We start from the raw sequence: 20,200 nt of genomic DNA on the forward strand, positions 1-20,200 counted from the left end.
TCACAGTGAAACGTTAGCTTGATAAATTTCCTTAAAATGGGCCTCGTGGAAGGCCTCAATTTACTGTTGAATTAAAAAGTATGGGTCACACTTTTGAATCCAATTCACAAATAACTGTTCTGACACTTGCAGCGGATTTATCTGCCTATGATAGTGAAAAAAATAGACAAATAATAATGCACAAACTGGCCGAAAGGCAAAATAGCAACATTTCGAAGTCTTTGTATGGGCCTTTTTATATACAGTTGTATAGGTTTTAAATTGGCGGCCCTCAGACAGACGAAACTTTCAAGGTATACCACTGGCAAACAAGTGAAAGACTAACGCTTTTTTATTATTATTTAGTGTACTATTTAAATTGTTGCGATTTTTTTATTGAAAAATTTTTCATATTTTTTTGTTATTTTTTAGAAACACTTTAAAAAAATAAATCAATACTGTGTGATTATTGTTTATTAATTTTTGCGGGTTTTAAACGTTAAATATAATATAATAAAATTGTATTTAGGTATCATTAAAAATAAATATGGTCAAAAAAAGTATGCTTGTGGGCAAAATAGTGTCAAAAGCTTACTATTCGCGTTTGCCGCTTCTTTGGTGTTTGTAGTGCTAATTCCATTTAAATGCGCAAAATTAGGGTAGATTGTGCTATAAACATCTTATTTATACTCATTAGTTATCTTTGATATCAAATAAAACTCTTTCTTACGGTTGAATTTGCCTTTTTATAACATTTTGTTCAGACTTCTTCTTTTTCTAGAATAAGAATGACGGACACAAACGTTGACGCCGTAATGAGCGATGAGCAATCGGAAAATAAGATAGAACCTGAAGTCCAGAAAGAGGATTCTAGCGTATTAAAAGGTATGTGAAAGGAATTTTATTTTAAGGTTATGTTAGTGATAAACAATTTGATTATATCGTTGTCACTTATGTACTAACTTCTTTCTATTGCATTTTTTTATTGCCTTTGTATACAAAGCGTTCGACTGATCAATTCAATTATTGTTATTATAGAATGCATATTGCACAAAAATATTAAAAACTAATAATAAAAATATGGCTCTTGCTGAATCCTTCGCTTCGTTCGTAAGCAAAACGCATGATAATATCTTCATACAAGTACTACATTAAGTAGTGTGTAAGCCATACTTAGCAATAAGAAACGATTCTTAAAGTTATTAAAATTATTTTTCGTAATACTTCTTCAAAAATCCATTTCGTTGGAATTACTATAAATTTTTATTTTATATATCAAATAATCGCAACGTTGTGTAATTAAGAATTCTAACACCTTATTGCTTTCCTATACTTATCGAGCACTAGAAGCTTGTCCCATAATCTTGCATTATTTTGACCTACTTTTGCGAATAAATCACATCCTTAAACTCACCGTTATGGAGAACGATCCGATTACTTACTGCAAAGACATCTTTAATAATTCATGCAGGGAATTTGAAAGCTTTTTAATCTGAATAAATTTCATATTTTAGATGATACACTTGAAGCTGAAAATACATCTGGACAAGTTCCTTTAGATGAATTAGGCTTATTCGAAGAAGCTGTTGGTCTTGAACAAAACGATAGTGATGACGATGCTGATGGAGATGGAGACGACGGAGATGGGGACGGCGAAGATGAAGAGCTTCAGTCTCCGGGAAGCAATCACGATAACCAGGAGGAGAGGTAACTATATAGATAGCTACACCATTTCTGAGTTGATTGAAATGTTTTTAATTTATTTCGATATGCTACAGAAATAATGATGATTGCGAAGTTGAACAGCAGGCTGAAGATGAAATAGATCAGGATAACTTGGACGATGAGATTGAAATTAATGAAGATTTTGTTCTTCGCTATGAAAGTGGCGAAGAAAAAGATACTATTAGCAAAGTAAAAAATGTGAGCTTAACCGAGTCTGAGCGGAAAAGTAGTAATAAAATAACTTCCAGTGATGACACAACTATGGAGTGTGTCGAAAGCAAAAGCGATAAAGAAGCTGATAGAGATACAGTTATGGAATGCGTCGAAAGCACAAGTGATGCAACAATGGATATTATTAAAAATAAAAGCGAAAAAGAGGCTGATAACCATGCAGCTATGGAGTGTGTTGAGAACATAAGTACAGATAATATTGATGATTTAATAGAAAATGCAAAAAAAAGCGATAAGTTCAGGGAACTCCAGTTGCTCGAAGACAACATAATTAAAAGTCTAAATGAGACTAGGATTGATGATACTAACCAAACAGGGTCTAAAACATTAATAGACAATTTAACAGCTGAATTGCAGAACATTGCTTCTAATAAGGATAATATGAATGTTTCTAAGCAAGACTTGGAAAATTTGAATATTGAATTAAAAAACACTATGAAAACTCTATTTGGAGAAGACAATGCTAAGAATGATAAGCAGAAAGAGGCTATGGATATTGGTATGTAAATATATTGTATATTATGTATATAAAGTAGCTTTTTGAAAAATGCAACTTCCCTCAAATGATTTCGAAAAAAAGTTTGTTTTAAAATCTGGTGTACTACTTTTAAAAAAAATAGTGATTAATGCTGAAATATTATATATTTTCCAAGCAGTTATATTTTATTTTATGAATTCAATCAATAATTAAAGGAAATCCTATTCTAATATAGCAAAAAACCTGCTACAAATTTCATTGTCTGATTTATTTATTTTTAATAATGAAGATATAAATGTAATTCCAAGATTACCTCAATATTAAAGAATTGTATGAAATTTAATTTTGTTCCATTTTAAATTTTTTTTAAATCTTTGGTTGTAACATGACAGATGCCCAATATGTTACAATAGGGTAAATCTGTACCAACTGGGTAAGTCTGGGAATCGATGACATCTATATTATTAGTTATAAATTATTACGTGCTATATAATTTATAATGAATAGATGTTGGTTTTAATAATAATAATACATTTATTTTATAAATAAAAATTCGAATCTTCAGCCATCGGCAGGTCTGCCGAAAGGAGGGGGGGGGGGACTAATTTCTCTGGAAAAAAATCATAATATATTTATAAAAAAGTAAAAATCTCACCTCAAATAATGAATCTGAACTAAACTACAGCCGTTTGAGATGTATGTACTGATGTATTTCAGGTTTAAGTTCCTTCAGCCATTTTTATAAATACAAGAAATAAAAGGAGCGGAACATTGCCTTCAAAAGCACAAACTTTCTAGGTAGTACTTTTACAATAAACATTATTATTCATAGGGACGGGTTGTAGATTTTTGCCGCGGTTTCGTTTGTGTTAAAATTTGTTTGAAAATTATTGTTGACTATTGCTTTTTGAACGTTTAAAATATATAAGACATGAGAAGAAATATTAAAAGAATGTAAATTAGTAGCAGTAAATTTAGGTACTTAATCTGAATTTTCAGATTGAATACCTAACAACGAAGCAAAAAATAACGAAAAATCAACAACAGCACCATCTGAATTATATAAATTTTATGTTTTTTATAGAATGTATTATTTGTAATTTGACAACTGGATTTAATGCAGCAAAATAAATAAATAATGCATTCAGTTTCATGTGGTTATTCCTAAAAGAAAATATAGGAAAAAGTCTCGAATTGTAAAAAAAATCGCAAAAACAATTATCACTTCTCAGAAGGCAAAAATTCTCGCCAAAAGTAATTAAATCGTGTCGGCGCTGTCACAATGGAACCGCTCGGTAACGAGAGTGTTCCCACTGCGATGGCACGATTTTATTGTTTTTGACGTGGGTTTTTGACTTCTGAGAAGGGATAATTGTTTTTTGCTCTACTATTGGGCAAAATTCGGTTTAGATGTACTTTATTCGATTCTCACTTGTAATATTGTTATAAAAAGTCTTAATTGGCACGATTTTATTGCTTTTGACTTGGATTGAAAATTCGCTAACTAGCAACAACACTGAGCAGCAAAGAAAACACGACTAATTATCAAGTAAATATTATGAGTAGATGTTTTTAATGCCTAATTAAAATATTTCGCATAAAATATGATTTCAGAAAATATGTCACAACGGTGGCTAATTTTTTTTTAAAGGATTAACTCGTACCTAATATTATTTATTCAAATTATTATTCATTAAAAAATATATAAAATGCCATTTTTGTCATGAGACCTGGAATCATTGTTTTCCCAGGGTCCGGGCTCACTCTTGGCGGCCCTGGCCGTCTGGGCTCAAACCTCAGTGTTACTAGTCACAGACTATGCTATTCTCACCTTTTTTTATTTGAATATTTGAAAATAGTTGCATTATTCAAGGTTGCATTTTCTGAAAGCTACTGTATTTTGTGGCATTATTTGCTTTAATTTTTTATTAAATATGTAATAGATGAACCGATTGTAAAAACTGATGAAGTAAAATCTTCCGATGACTCGAAAACAGCATCGTCTAGTACCGTTCAAGAAACCACAACGATAACTGAAAGTACAAAGGACGATGTGATTGATCTATCCGACGAAGATAAAGAGTCTCAACCTGCTGATGGAAAGGTAGCGGATAAAGCATTGGATACAATGTCAAAGAAAAAGAAGATAACACCTAAAAGACCAACAAATTTAAAAACTGATTCAATGGATATAGTCGATTTAGAAAGTTCCGACGAAGGTAGTATAGTTCTTAATATATGTATGATTAATTATTGATTTTAGTTTAATATCTTTTTGTAAGTAGAAAATGCTAAGAAATGCAAAACGATGACTGTTTGTATTCCATCTTCTATTGAAATAATGTCTAACAGCAAGACGCAATCTTCAAAGATTTTATGTAGTGCTGATACGGGAGCGAGTGTTATTAGTGGTTTACCGGCAACACAACCTAAGGTTAGTAATGCTATTATTTGAATTTAATTCTTTATAGTTATAAAAAATAATATTGATCGTTGAACTATTTAGTAACATTTACGAAATGTTTTCTTTGTTGTAAATAAAAAGGTGAATGTTTTTATATTACGTAACTTAGGTCTATAATAAACAACTCAATAATTTATAAATCAACTTATTGAATTTTTCTTATATATATAATTGTTCTAAGCCGCTTCAGTCTGATTGACTCTTCACTTGTGGGGTGTCGTATTATCAATATAATCCTTAATATATATGAACTGATTATAATATTTTATAAAAATATGCTTTTTTAAATCCACTCAATTGATTGATTATATAGCGTGAGAATTATTATGTTGTATTTTATAAAATCAAACTGTATGGTATTTTAGATCTACTATAACCATAATATTTTTTTTATTTATTATTTCTCCATATATGTACAAAACAATATGAAGACAATTAATAAAATATTTATTATTTCACTCGCAACGAACTTTATGTGATACACATGGATCCGGCTGCTTCTAATATTTATCTCGGATTCCAGAATACTTCTTCTGTGAGAATAAACACTGCTGAAATTACAATATCGACCATTTCGCGCAACACTAATGATGACATGGCTTCTATTGTAATTATTATATTATTTTATAATCATTTATATATGTTATTCCATGATATATATGTTATACCGATATATTGCTTTATAGAAACCAGTAGAAATATTTAATCTCGATAGTGACGATGAAGATGACTCGAATAAAACGAAAAGTGTACCAGGTATTAATTATTATTGTGGATTTGTATATATAGATTTGTATATAAAATACTATTTTTTAGTTGAAAAGACTCAAGAAGAAGTAACACCTGCAAAGGTCGTTACAGAAATAAACGTCGAACCACAGCCAGATCCAGTCCCCGACCCTCAAAGCAATCGTTCCTGCATTCTATCATGCAAAAGGTCGTGTTCTGAGCTGGTTCCGAGTCCGCTCTTTGCGTTAGGTATGCACAAAGTAAAAAGGGCGAAGAGGGAACGCCATCCAGAAATGTGTGTAGATTGCCTGAACAGCACCATCAGAGATATGGAGGTAATAAAAATGTTATATTGAATCTTATATTGACAAAAGACTTACAATTTTTTATTTTTTAGTATTTGATCTCTAGGTTTTGCGTTGTAAAACCCTTGATAGACACAGAGATACCATTTAACGATGAACATATTGAAGTGATTGATTCGGATTCGGAAGGAGAGGATGAGGAAAGTATAGATATCGTTCCGTATTCGACTGGCGATCCACTCCCTGATGAGGAGATAGAAATGATTGAGGAGTCTCTGCCTGAGGTGTTGAACGACATGTTTATAAAATATAATTTTAACAAACAAATTGATATGTGCACTGAAAAAATTGTTGAAGAGGTCAATAAGCTTGAAGGTGAGGGAATTACTTTATTAAATTTTATATTGATAACTGTACAGTAAGATATTCGCCACAAAGACTAGATATTTGTGTAAATTAGATAATAACAATGTAATTTTTTTGTTGAAAATATCGATTATCAAGATTTGCTTAGACAAAATTCTCAAATTATTTTATTAGTTTTCTCTTACAGTTTCGAATTATATTTTCAATGCTGAAATTTTTTTAATTCTATACCGGAATACGGGAGATTTTTAACCCTTTGCACTCGTATTTTTTTTTTGGTTGGGGTAGTGCCAGCTCGTATTTAATTTCAAGCTTTTTTTTAATTTCAATTTTTGTAAGTAAAAATGAAATAAAACATGTTTTGATTAATCTTTTTACAAATTAAAAATAATACAGCGAAAGATTGATAGTTTGTCAGTATTTGAGTTAAAAAATAATTAATTAAATATTTAAAATATATTATAATTTAAATACTTTAATCGAAAAATAACTTTTTTTATTGTACTTTTTTAAATAATTTGTAAAACGTTAACCATGAAACTTAGAAAAGAATAATTTATTGAAATGTGTTCACGAAGAATTGTACTTACTATTCACAAAAAATAAATGACATAGTATTAGGTATAAATAGTATAGGAAGGTAAATGTAATGATGTTTTTAGATGATTTTTCGTCCATCGCAATCAAATGCGCGGCAAAACAAATAAATGAATTATTAAAAAAAACAGCTGAGTGATGTAGCGGCAGGGGTTTATAACCATTAAGAAATTTGTAAATAGCTAGATGTCATATGAATTCTGAATAATTAAAATATTGGACTGCTTGTATTTTTTTTGCACTTATCGTTTATTATCTTGCGCAATGCGCTTATTATCTTGCGCATCGCGCTCGTTCTATAGCGTTTAGCGCTCATAACATCGATCAACAATTTGCGTTTATACAAAAAAAAAATGATTACAATATAATTTAATCAAGATTAAAATTACAAAGAGCACAAGTTTTTTACTTGTTGTTTTTTTTCTTAGTAAAACCTTAGTTTTTAGTTTTTTTATTTGTTGTTTTTTCTTGGTAAATGGTTAATATATTCCAATTAACAAGTTTTAGACTTTTTAGAAAATCAGATTACAATAAACGTATTATAAAAAATAAAAAAATATACTGTTAGTTAAATATAACATATAAAAACATATATTAACGTTTTAAAAAATATTTAATTCGAAAAATTGTTATGCACCTTACAATAAATAAACACAAACAATATGCACATCAGCACATATGTTTTAAGCAAAAGGATACATTTTGAAGATTTAACCAATGATTTTTAAAAGCAAAATTTAACACTTTTGACGCTAAGTTGCCGATAATGAGATTCCGAATAAAGTAAAGCGAAGGTCTATATATAAAGGATAATGTAGATTAGGAAATATGGTTCTAGGACACTAACCGCCTGGAAATATACCCCTTGGAAAATAACACCCCGTCAAAACCCCCCTGGACATTGACCCCCCGTGCAAATAACCCCCTGACAATTAACCCACCATGCAAATAGCCTCCCTGACAATTAACCCCCGCCACGTATAAAGATAATACAGATATTACTTAACACGTCTCGTGACGCTCTATTATACTTAATAAAACATATACTGACGCCATTACCAAAGTTTAGCTGTATTATACATACATATGTAACTAGCCTAATAATATTTTTTATTTTTTTTTAATATTCTTTATAACAATTTTGCTCGCACTGGTAACCAGTACAAAATATACAATACGTATATATTCTTCGTAAATGTGTTAGTTTTATTGATATTTTAAAACTTCTGTATTTTTCTGAATGAAATAAATTAGTATTGATACTGATTATTCGTATTAAACATTATTTTATTATAAATAATAACAACTTATATAACATACTTATCTCTATACGTGGCGGGGGTTAATCGTCAGGGGGGTTATTTACACGGGGGGTTAATTTTCAGGGGGCTATTTGTCAGGGGGTTATTTGCACAGGGGATTATTTGTACGGGGGGTTAATGTCCAGGGGAGTTTTGATGGGAGATATATGTCCAGGGGGTATTTGTCCTGCGTTTACGTGCACTTAGAATAGGAATATTTAAAATACGAAAAAGAAGGCCAAATTAAATTAGATATTTTTTAATATATGCACTGTTTATGGCAGAGGTCTGAAAATTACAGCCAAATCCAGCCCTCTGCTTATTTTAATCTGGCCTGCAAGTAATTGTTAGATTCGACATATAAAAAAATCAAAGTATGTGCTATAATAGAGCGGCCAACCGTCAAGCTCCTATTGCTTTGTATTTCACCGTGACGTTATGCACTTTAAATTTGACAGCATCTTCAGATTTGTTCGTTTACCAGTTTTTCGGCGAGAACATTTGCTAAAAGATAAGCACATTGTGTGTAACATCAATAGACAACTAAATAGCAGTTTTTTGTAAAAATGCACTATTCACCAACAGGTACTATAGAAAACATTTAAATTTATTGTGTATTAATAAAACTATTATACTAACCGTAAACTTTATTAACTATCGTGAACTTAACCTTCATCAGTTCTGTGACTATTTTTTTATCATAATATAAGCCGTATATTTCGACTTTCTCTACCATACAGTAGTCCAATGGCCCAGTCATGGTATAGGTTGACTAAGATATTTTAAATCATAGGAGCGATTAAATTTTTTTTTCAACGAAAAACGCTGCCCTTGGCTATTATTATCTGATATTAAATAGATTTGAGAATTAGCCTTTGCTGCAGATATCATAAGATTTCTTAACAGATTGAACTTAGAGCTAAAAACAAAAACAGTGCTTATATTTAAAATTTACACTACATTTGAATATTTGAGAGAAATGATAAAGCTATAAAGCTATATTAAAATATTTACAATCTGGTCCTTCACAAAAAAGGTTTGCCGACCCCTGGTCTATGGTGTTACATGAGCAAAATAACCTTGTCTATATTCTTCAGTCATATGTTTTACAGAGAGACATTCAAAGCGCGTCATGGCGATTTTACAACTTTATATTTAGATTGTCTTGTATAACCGGAATGTCGTAGTCCTTCAGGCGTTGAACTGATATCCTAGAGACTATCGGTTCAGTTCCCCGCAGCAAACTAAACATTTTAATATTAAGAATGCGCTATTATTTAAATTAAGCCCTAACTGCTAAGCGACATCCATTGATTGTAAGCTGTAATTATACTTAACAATATATAATAGATATCACTAATTTACAAACTGTGTTTTAAATCTTATCAAATTAAACGTGTAAGTGTTGATTATGTTGTGCATAAACGACTTTTAACTATAGTTTTTCAATGACGCATATTTGAGTCATCCACCTTTAGAGTGTTAAATATGGATAAATTTATATAAGTACAATACAATCCTAAAACTCACTGAAAAAAAATATGTTTTACAAGACTTTTAACCCTTTCACCACGGATGACTTCTATAGGTGTCATCAAGAAAATCGCCAGTACTCATTGGACATTAAAAGGTGACGTAAGCATTTGAGCATAATAAAATGGCTTTTTAGTATAATTTAAGGCTGTAAATCAATTATTTGAACCATAATATTTTTAAAAATATGGCATGAATAGGTGCCCCCACATATTAACAAATTTCGAAATGGCGCTCAAAAATATCAGCTGTGGTGATAATATAAATGCAATCGGGGCCAGGCCCCACCCAATTTTTTTGTACATAAAAAAAAATAGGTGGGGCCGGTAAAGTTTTATTGTATTTTGTTAAAATGATCAAATTTTATATTTAGACAAATATTCTACAAGTTTTTCGTATGTATTTGCCCATTTGAGGCAAAAATGATAAATATTACATTGTTTTTTTGTGGGGATCTGTTTTGGATTGGCAGGTGTTCTTATACCTAGAGCGAACCAGCGTAGTTTGGCCTCGTGGCTTTATTTTTGAATTTTTAAGTTTTGAATTTATTAAAACAGTTTTTAAAAATATAAATAAATTAATCATAAAAAATTATTACATTAAAAGATTATCCTAAACCTTGAAACTTCAAATACTTGAAAAAGATTTAAAATTGGTAAAAATAGTCTTAGCATAAACGCATACTATTACTGTCACAGTAATTATATCACGGTCAATATCTAATTCATCGTCACGTCCTTAAAAATTCAATATTATATCGTCATTCGTAATTATATGGATAATTTTTAAAAGAAAATCAATATATGTATTTATAAATAATTAAAACACAGATAACTAATTCTGTTTTACATCATTTAGTTATTTACTAGCTCGAAAATACATTAAATGTGTCGAGACTAATATTATCGTATGAGTTGAGTACCCAGGTCGATAGTTGTCAATCGCTCATTTTATTAGTGCGAGCGAGTAAGCGAGCTCTGCTATCATAACGGCATCTCGCTCTTTTGTCCGACTTAAAATTTTTATTTTTATTTCATAACAGACAGACAATATAAAGTAATAATTATGCACAATTATAGCATATGATCCCGTTTCATCCCATATCATAAAAATATAGATGCCCTTAGAAGGAAAAAATCAGTTTTAAAGCAATAATTGCCAACCTACATCTGTCAAGTCTAGCGCGATGCCGTCCTAACAGCGCGCGCTTTGACCATGTTCCGATGAAAAATTTTACAATAAACTTACACTTGTAAATTTAAAATTATTGAGTTATTTGCATAAGTTAAAAATTCAATATTACTGAAATGTGTTTAACAGAAGTCTTTTTACTATTAATAAATTGAAATTTTCAAAATTTGCTTGAACACAAAGCCAATAAATGCATTCAAAGTTTTGTCGACATATTGTCGACGTTCGAGTACAACGCTTGAAATACGATGTCGACACATAGTCGACTTACGAGCGCAAAGGGTTAAATTAAGATAAACGTAGAAAATACACAAAGCTATTAATATATGAAATACATACAAATAAATCCCATATAAGAACGAAAATCAGTATGAAAACCACAAAGCAACCCTTTAACTTGATTGGTTCAGTATTATAGTATTTTTATCTAAATTTTTCAAAAATAAAATTGCCAATATTAAAAAAATAGGATACAGCTGAAATAAGCGCATAGTTTTATATGTAAACTGAGCTATTTATATTCCATCATTAATACTTAACCGACAGATCAGAGAGCTTCTACCCATTACGTTTGCTGATGGTAATCCACGAAACGGGTAAAACCTATTTTTTTGCCTCCTGATTTCTACTGAAGGTTTCTATAGTATCTCCCTGCAATAAAAAAAGTTAATTGTGCTATCATCTATGTAGTAAATCTTAACATCATATGAAAAATAATATTACGACTTTATTTTTACCGCATTTTTAATATACAAACAAATGGATATCGTAAAATGACACAGTAAAAAACATTTTTTTTATCGTAAAATGACACAGTAAAAGTCATAAATTATTTATTAAATTGAATTCGACTTACATTAGCTCTGTTCTAATCCACTGACAACTAAAAAAGTTTAAGATGCTATTAAATTTATTCGAGACAAATATGTTTTTAAATAAAAATAAAACACATTTTAGATGTAAGGTAATTAGCTTTTAATTTTGATTTTGTGCAACATATATTGAAAACTATTGATAAAATAATTATAAAAGATGTACCAGTACAAGTCAAAACCTTTTTTATTACTTCTTTCATTCAAAAGTTATCATATAATTTTATGTTGGGTGAAATATTCACAAAACAAAAAAAATATTAACAAAAAAATGACCCGTTGCTTAAAACATTGGTTAATTAACACTACTTTTATGATTGATGTTTCAATGTCTACATACTAGTGTCATGTAAATACACAATTTATACATATGTATGATTATTTTCAGAGGAAACAATAAATATGAAACGGTGCATCGACAGACTAATGATCAACACAAATCGTATAAGACACGAGCTCTATGACAACATCAAAATAAAACGACAGGTTCGCCCGTCGTTAATAATCCCATATGATTCTGAAGGTGCAAATGTAAGTCTTAATATATTATTTCTCTGTATATTCAGTGTATATATGTTTATATGTATATTTTTATATAATTTAGGCTCAATCTGACGGAAGTGCGTTATATGAATCTTATGTCCATGGAAGTAGCTCAAAAGAGGTATAATATAAACTATTATAGGGTTTGTAAGATTTTAAGATGTTATAGAACTAATTTGTTTTAATAATAGAACAACACCGGGAGAAGATCCACTGCGAAAAAAACGAATCTCAGAGAACTTGAAAAGGTATTCTTATACTTAAACGTCTGCGTCATATTATTCTATGATGTGATTTATAATAAAATTAATGTTTCAGGATATTCCACCACCAGGAGCGTACGTGCAGCCCACCATATCAATCGGAAGCATAGTTTACACCGTAAAAACATCTGTGTTCGGTGGTTGGGTTCAAGCTAAAGTCGTCAACATAAGTCCGATCGGAAAACCCATACAAAGAGTATGTTATTATATTTTTATATGCATGAATATTGCTACAAAAATAAATATGAATATTTGCATTGTTTTATTATCATTATTTATTTTAACCTTATTAGTCTCATTAAATACTTGCTAACATTTTTACAGAAAGTTGCACCAAAATTAGAAAGCTTTTAATGATCATTTATTGCGAATAAAACAATTCCGATTTTATTTTTGTACAATTTAAGTCATTATTGTTAATGATAACAATGTCTTACAGACTAACGGAGCGCCACTTATATTCTCAATGTTGACGGTGGAATTCTACTCCATGGGTCGTTGTAACACTAAGCAAGTGACTGGTCGTCAGGTCGCTTGTTGCAAACCCGCCAACGTCAGATATCCTATAGGTTATAAAGTTTGTATCATTTATGTTAAATATATTAGAATGTGCTAGTAATTTATTTGTTTTTTTATTAGGCACTCGCGTCATTGCTTTATTTAAAGACACTGTCACTATAGTTAAAAAGGATGCATATTATTCGGGCGTGATAGCTGAATGTCCTGCACCAGCAAATAATTACAGGTATGTTAAAAATGTATCATTATCGAATTGTCGTTTCTATAAAGAATATGAAAAATTAATCTTAGCTCATGATTTCTACACTATTTGTTCAAACTGTGTATTTTTTTCTGGCATCTCCGTCACTTTCTTTGTAGTTTTACATGCTGTACATTTTATATATTTTTTACAATAGAGCGCTATAATAAATTTTAATGAAAATACATATAATTAACTATGTAGAATAGGTTCAGATTTTAAAAAGTATAATTTTAACAAATGCATCCGTTTTAGATATCTCATATTTTTCGATGATGGTTATTCACAATACGTTCCCCATAAGGAAGTCTTGCCCGTGGTCGAACGTTCGCAGAAAGTTTGGGAAGACGTACATCCCGATTCGAGGGATTTTGTTAAAAAATATTTACTCACATATCCAGAACGACCTATGGTACGCATGCAGCCAGGGCAGATCCTCAAGACAGAGAAGAACGGTGAGTCAAATTTGTTAATGTGATAACAATCAAATTATAACTTGTTTTGAAATTTGCTCATAGGGCGTTGGTGGGACGCTAGAGTTATATCCATCGATGCTTCGTTGGCGCTGTTGAGATTCGAAGGCGCAGGACAGAGAGACGAATGGATTTACAGAGGCAGCACCAGGCTCTCGCTGCTCTACCAACAGTTGCAAGCTGCCGATAGGCGAGCGCACGCTCCAGGCCGTCATCGACCTTCTGGAGCTATCACCAATCGATCCACGTCGAAAACGGTTCAAATTCATTAAGAAATGTCTAATATTGTACATTATTTAACTAACCATATTAATACGACGATGATTTTAGACCGATTTTCCTTATGTGGAATATACGAGGACTCAAGAAATGGAGACTCCCGAAGAGGTATGCTTCCGATTATTATACATATATTGCATCTGATTTTATTTATTGTATTGTGTTTTATTTTAGAATCGTCAGAAACCTCAGCGTGCTGTGGCTAGAAAGAGTACTGCTACTAGTACAAGTAACATGGATCAGCTAGAAGATCTTACGCCGGAGTCGTTAGATTCAAATAATACTCAAATTAAAAGCAGAGTTGTGGTAAGCATGCATCATTTATTATAGAACAATAATCAAATTTAAAAAAATGTTATGGTTTTGAATCTGTTCCTGTTCAAAATAATACAATAATACAATTTTTTTGGACTGTTATTTCAAAACCGTGTAAAAAAAGTGTTGAGTGTACTTGTAAAATGATGTTTTGAATAATTAAAATTTTCTGAAACGTTTAACGTGTCTGAAATAAGGCAAAAAAGTGAACAAATAAACTTTCGAATCGACGAATTCCCAATTTTGGATTTTTTTTTTATTACAAGTAATAAAACTTATTTCACTTTCAAATTTTGCAACTGATTTGTCGATGATGATATTTGGACCAGGCACATAATATTTTTTTTCATCAATATAAAATAATTTAAAACAATCAATAGGCTGGATACAATTTGAAGGAACTAGAGGTCCAGAACTTTTATCACCTGACGAATATTGAAATTTTAAAGGCACACTATCGTTATCTGTCATAATTCTCTAATCTGGAATGGTGTTATTTATTTGAGATATTGTTTCCTCACTGCCACTGTCAGATTTCTACTTCCGATTTAGACCAATAGGCCTAATTATAATATCGCTCTTTTCGCTATCCTCATTGGAAGAGATAAATCAAATATAAAATCTTCTCTATCACTATCAATAAAATATATATCTAAATCTCTATATTCAGCCATGGGACTTTTTTTTAAATATAATTTAAAATAATATCCACAAAAAAATAAAAAATATAAATACTCAAAAAATGTCATTAAAAAGACATTCATATTTATTTAAAGATTAAGCAACCATCCTCGGACAAGCAAACTTTAATGTAAGCATTTTTTCTTCCATTAGTACTTTACGCCGAAAACGTGGATTCATCCATCAAGAATGGTGTGTTCACATGTATGCACAGAGAAATGCGCCAATTCGACTCTTATGCCGCTCAAGAGTCTGAAGAATTACAATCCGCTTGCAAGACCTCTTGTGTCAGGCTGGGAAAGGTATTTGCCGTATTTTTGGCCAAAACCGTGTAAAAGAGAAACTAAATTTATTATTATTGCATTATTTTAAGGCAACTGATGAGATTCCGTTACAAACGGTATGTGATGTACAAAGCACCCTGTGGCAGACGTTTGCGAGATGTGGAAGAACTGCACCGTTATCTGATGCAGATAAACTCTGAGATGAGCATCGATTTGTTCGACTTTGAATCTACAATAAATTGCTTAGCCGAATTTACATTACAAAAACGCTACGTGACTAACATTGTAAGATTTTTTAATTATACCTAATTTACTTTATTTTTGTATAGTGGTCGAAATAGTATACTTTAAAAGGGTTCAGCAATGTACAAGTTATAATCTTTCTTTCATATATTCAGATATTTGTAAAATATATAAGGATCGATTATTCTGCATGAATATAAAATTACACACTGATTTCGGTAGTAATATTAATTTTTTTTCAATTACTTCTTGTTTTGTGGAGATAAATAAAATAGGTACAGAAGGTTTTTCTACATAGCCTCCGTGCTGTTCAATAAAATAAAATTCAGTCTTTATAAAGCGCAGGATACCTCTAAAAATCAATTATTTTAAAATAGTTATATGTACTATATTATAATATATCAATGTATAGGACATATCGCATGGTAAAGAGGCTGTTCCGGTTCCTTGCATCAACTATTACAATAGTTCACTACCCGAGTTCTGGTCTTATAGTACCACCAGAGAAGCGACTCAAGGTGTCAATCTAAACTTGGACGAAGATTTCTTGTGCAGTTGCGACTGCACTGACGATTGTCAGGTAATGTTGGTATGTGACATATTATCCGATTGTAAGTATTTACGCCGTTCTTTATATTTTAGGACAAGGAGAAGTGTCAATGTTGGCAATTAACTTACGAAGGTGCACGATTCATCGGCTTGGATACTTCTTTAGTGGGATATCAATACAAACGACTGTTGGAACAGGTCCCAACCGGGATATATGAATGCAATTCGAGGTAAAACTAATTAACATAGCTCACCCTTTTGTAGCTTTGTAAATATCTGTACAGCCAGAAAAACTGCGTATATTTGAGGTATACGATGCACGTTCTGCTATTAAGACTGCGGCACAGCAGTGGAAAAGTCTTTCAGTGTGTATCAATATCAGAATATATCTATTTTTATGATTTATTTGCTATTTTTCTTTAAGACTATTATTAATTCAAAATGGTATTGTATAATATTGAACAGCGACTCACATGTTCCTGTGAATCGCTGGCGTTTAAATGGTTAAGATGTACACAAAACAAAGGCATAGGCAATATATAACTAAAATATTTTTTTTAAATTCAAACAAAATATTTTTATATTTATTTTGTTAATTATATATGTGTTCTGTTTCTGAAGAACTGCCATTTGATCTATGTATCTATTTGAATAAAACAAAAATCGCTCTCTTGTTTATTTATATTAAATCTTCATTTGTAGGGATTGCTATTTCTTTGCTAATATAATATATTTGTGTTATTAATTTACAGATGTAAATGTCGCAAAACTTGTCTTAACAGAGTTGCTCAACATCCTTTGCAATTAAAATTACAAGTGAGATTTATTACATGTGTATTATTACGTGCTTAATTTTTTACTTATAAAAAATCAAACAACACAGGTTTTTCACACTACTCATAAGGGTTGGGGTATTCGGGCCCTCAATGATGTTCCGAGAGGAACTTTCATTTGCATTTACGCCGGAAACTTACTCACAGACGCTGTAGCAAATATCGATGGCGGTATCAACGAAGGCGATAAATTTTTGGCTGATCTTGATTATATAGAAGTAGTCGAAAGACTCAAAGACAGCTATGAATCTGATGTGCCGGAAGAGGACAAGATAAACGAATCTATGGTTCGTATTAGAATAATATGTAGTGATTGAAGTTAAATCTGATTAATTTTATTGTTATTTTTCAGTCTAATTCGGATGGAGACGGAGATGATGACAACGAGGGTGATGATATCGACGATCATGGTAAATCGGGAGCTCATGGTGAATCCGACGAAGAATTTAATCCCAAAGCTTTGGTTCCAGACTTCTATATAAATAGTCCCACAAACACCGTCAAGTGAGTAACTTGGAACTTGAAAATCATTATTTTCTTTACACTTAATGTGTCATTTATTATTTAGGCGATCGTTACGACCTAGGCGCAAACCAAGCACTACGGGTTCCGACACCAGCAATAAGGACAAAACGAAAAAATATCAGACTGAAAATGACACAGAAAAAAATGTGCCAGTTAAATCGACTAATAATAAAGACGACCAAGAAAAACCTGTGGAAAATGTTGAAACTGAAAAAAGAGATGAAGAAATGAATTTAACAGCTACATCTGCTAACGATAAAGAGGACAAAGAAAAATCTGCTACGGATAGTATTACAGAAGCAAAAGATGCATCTAAATCGGACGAAATCCCTAAAATAGATGTTAGTCAAGTTCAGGTTAAAATTGAGCCTCAAGATACGGTTATGAAACTTGCAGTGGGTATTCAAAACACCGATATAAATGAAATGATAACTATAAGCGACGATGAAGAAGGTAGTGTTTGTTTCATTTTTATTTTATTATTAGTTCCATTATATCATGTAGCCAATCTAACAGCTAGAATTACAATATAAGCTTATCAAATATCTGTTTTTTTTCTTTTAGTATTAAGAGAACCTTCCAGACTTGCGCCAACAGAAGGATTCGATGATGATGGATATGTTCCCCATTATAAGTAAGTAATATTTTATACAATTTTAGGATATTTTAAAGATCGAAAATTACTCATTTCTTTACGGCGATGTTTAATTAAATATATCTCGTTATTAAAATGATTTTTTAATGCTAAATATTTTCTATAACATTATCAATCTTTTTGCGACATGCTTTATTTTAAATGGATGCATTTTTTAATTTTGAAACTATAGAATTTTTTTTGGGCCAACTTATTGTTCTCTTCCTGTTCAATAAAAATATGTTTTTTTTTTAGATCTGTACGAGCGCTATATGGAAAAGACGAAGCTTGCTATATAATGGACGCAAGAGTTAAAGGAAACATCGGACGATACTTGAACGTAAATTATTTTGTATAATATACTTACATATATAAGGAATTATACAACTCATTTGATTTTATGTTTTCTAGCACTCGTGTACCCCAAATGTTTTTGTCCAAAACGTATTCGTTGACACTCACGATCCTCGTTTTCCGTGGGTGGCATTCTTCGCTCTAGACCAGATCAAAGCAGGCGCTGAATTGACTTGGAACTACAATTACGATATTGGAAGTGTGCCAGGAAAAATAATTATTTGCAAATGTATGACGGAAAATTGTCGTGGACGTTTGCTATAAAAATCTGTTAGTGAGACTACTCTTATTATTTTCCATTTTAATGTATAAGATTTTTGTAATAAAAAATTAATAATCTAAACAACTTTACTATTTGTTTGTTAGAATATATTGTTGATTTACCAAATGCCAACTAAAGAGCGATATGTTAATTTCTGCTAAGCGCAAGGAGTAAAAAAGATTGATTAAAGCAATTTTTTACATTTACTGTTAAAATATTATTTATATTGTAAAAAGGTGGATCAAATAAAAACCTAGATATTTATTATTTCGTAATTTATTGATTATGAGGTATTGAATGCAAGTTTTCTAACGTTCAGTGCATGGATACTGTTAGAAAACATTTTTTTTGTCCAATGCAGCCACTCCTGCAATTCTTGCTCAGATTCAATCGTTTCTTTGATCGGTATAAAATTGTAAAAATGTCTATTCAAGATGCTCGGAAGTGTAAATATTATTGTTGCATCAAGCATTATCAAAATGCTCGTTCATGTCATTTTGATTTGACTGTAGATCGAAGGTATATTTTGTATGTCACACTGTTAGTGGAATATCTTGTTTTGGTGAGAAGGTATGCCACTATGGCACATTTCGACTGCAAAATCCAAGTAACAATTTTTTTTAAGAGTCACCCTCTGTTTGAAAACTGCGAAAAACCAGCATACATGCAGAACATCATAAACGATATGGTGTGCTAATAACGTTACTTTTAAACGCCTTTAATTACCGAAGAACTCGACTAGTCCATTCGCACACTTGCTGGAGTGACAGACACGCATCACTATACTAAACTATCATTCGTCGACAAAGTTCAATGGGTTTTATCTCTTCACTACTCAAAAACACTGCTGATTTGCCTTTGTATTAAAATAATAACTGTTCTACCATTTTACAGGCCAATAGTGCAGTATTTTGATTTTTTGCGCTTTTAATGTTTTGACTTGATTCTCCTCGATATAATATCAATTGTATGTCTGTATATGTTTATTTTAATTTGCCAGTTTATAATCTGACCAATTTATATTTATTTTATTTTAAATTTAACACCATTTTTCTTTATTTTTATTAAAAAATGTGTATTTATTGTTTTAAATTGATTGATGATTTCAATTTTATAATTACTTTTAACTTTACATATAAGAATTATATGTATCTTTTCCTTATAGTTGTATTTGAGTTATTGAATAAATGTAAACTGTTAAAACAATTGTGAATAAAACGCTCATCTTTTTACTGTATGAAATTTTATTACTGTACAAATTTAATGAAAATATTTAGCCATGTCATCGAATATGCTTCAAAATATCACAAAAGAACAACACATAACCATTGCTATATAAAATTGCAATCATTCCAATAATAATCATCATGAAATGAAATTGTTTTTAATTATTATTAATTAAATAATTTATTATACAATGCAAAATTATAA

At 30.8% G+C, this 20,200-nt stretch overlaps 1 protein-coding gene across 1 annotated transcript; it reads left to right on the top strand.

Annotated features, from left to right (window-relative positions):
* Positions 1 to 558: 558 nt before the first annotated feature.
* On the top strand, positions 559 to 20,006 carry egg (SET domain bifurcated histone lysine methyltransferase eggless). The gene is made up of 31 exons (XM_088201860.1): positions 559 to 638; positions 761 to 864; positions 1,494 to 1,686; positions 1,758 to 2,434; positions 4,357 to 4,632; positions 4,699 to 4,847; positions 5,401 to 5,484; positions 5,564 to 5,633; positions 5,694 to 5,941; positions 6,004 to 6,286; positions 12,160 to 12,302; positions 12,376 to 12,435; positions 12,506 to 12,562; positions 12,633 to 12,773; positions 13,017 to 13,146; positions 13,217 to 13,322; positions 13,593 to 13,792; positions 13,856 to 14,067; positions 14,141 to 14,197; positions 14,264 to 14,395; positions 15,239 to 15,387; positions 15,459 to 15,654; positions 16,025 to 16,192; positions 16,255 to 16,391; positions 16,914 to 16,977; positions 17,045 to 17,281; positions 17,347 to 17,498; positions 17,563 to 17,972; positions 18,084 to 18,153; positions 18,409 to 18,493; positions 18,565 to 20,006. Exons 2-31 carry the CDS (start codon positions 768 to 770, stop codon positions 18,769 to 18,771), a joined length of 5,190 nt encoding a protein of 1,729 aa, XP_088057986.1. The 5' UTR covers positions 559 to 638; positions 761 to 767; the 3' UTR covers positions 18,772 to 20,006.
* The last annotated feature ends 194 nt before the right edge of the window (positions 20,007 to 20,200 follow it).

Source organism: Plectrocnemia conspersa, unplaced genomic scaffold (genome assembly GCF_051122295.1).
Source record: "Plectrocnemia conspersa isolate PC_06_02 unplaced genomic scaffold, ASM5112229v1 ptg000001l, whole genome shotgun sequence".
Lineage (NCBI taxonomy): Eukaryota > Metazoa > Arthropoda > Insecta > Trichoptera > Polycentropodidae > Plectrocnemia > Plectrocnemia conspersa.

Bases quoted from the DNA above. Each gene is read 5' to 3' on its own strand.
- egg (XM_088201860.1), top strand. From the start codon at position 768: ATGACGGACACAAACGTTGACGCCGTAATGAGCGATGAGCAATCGGAA. The intron at 5,634-5,693 runs GTATTAATTATT...ACTATTTTTTAG, and splicing joins TAAAACGAAAAGTGTACCAG to TTGAAAAGACTCAAGAAGAA. The intron at 15,388-15,458 runs GTATTTGCCGTA...CATTATTTTAAG, and splicing joins CTTGTGTCAGGCTGGGAAAG to GCAACTGATGAGATTCCGTT.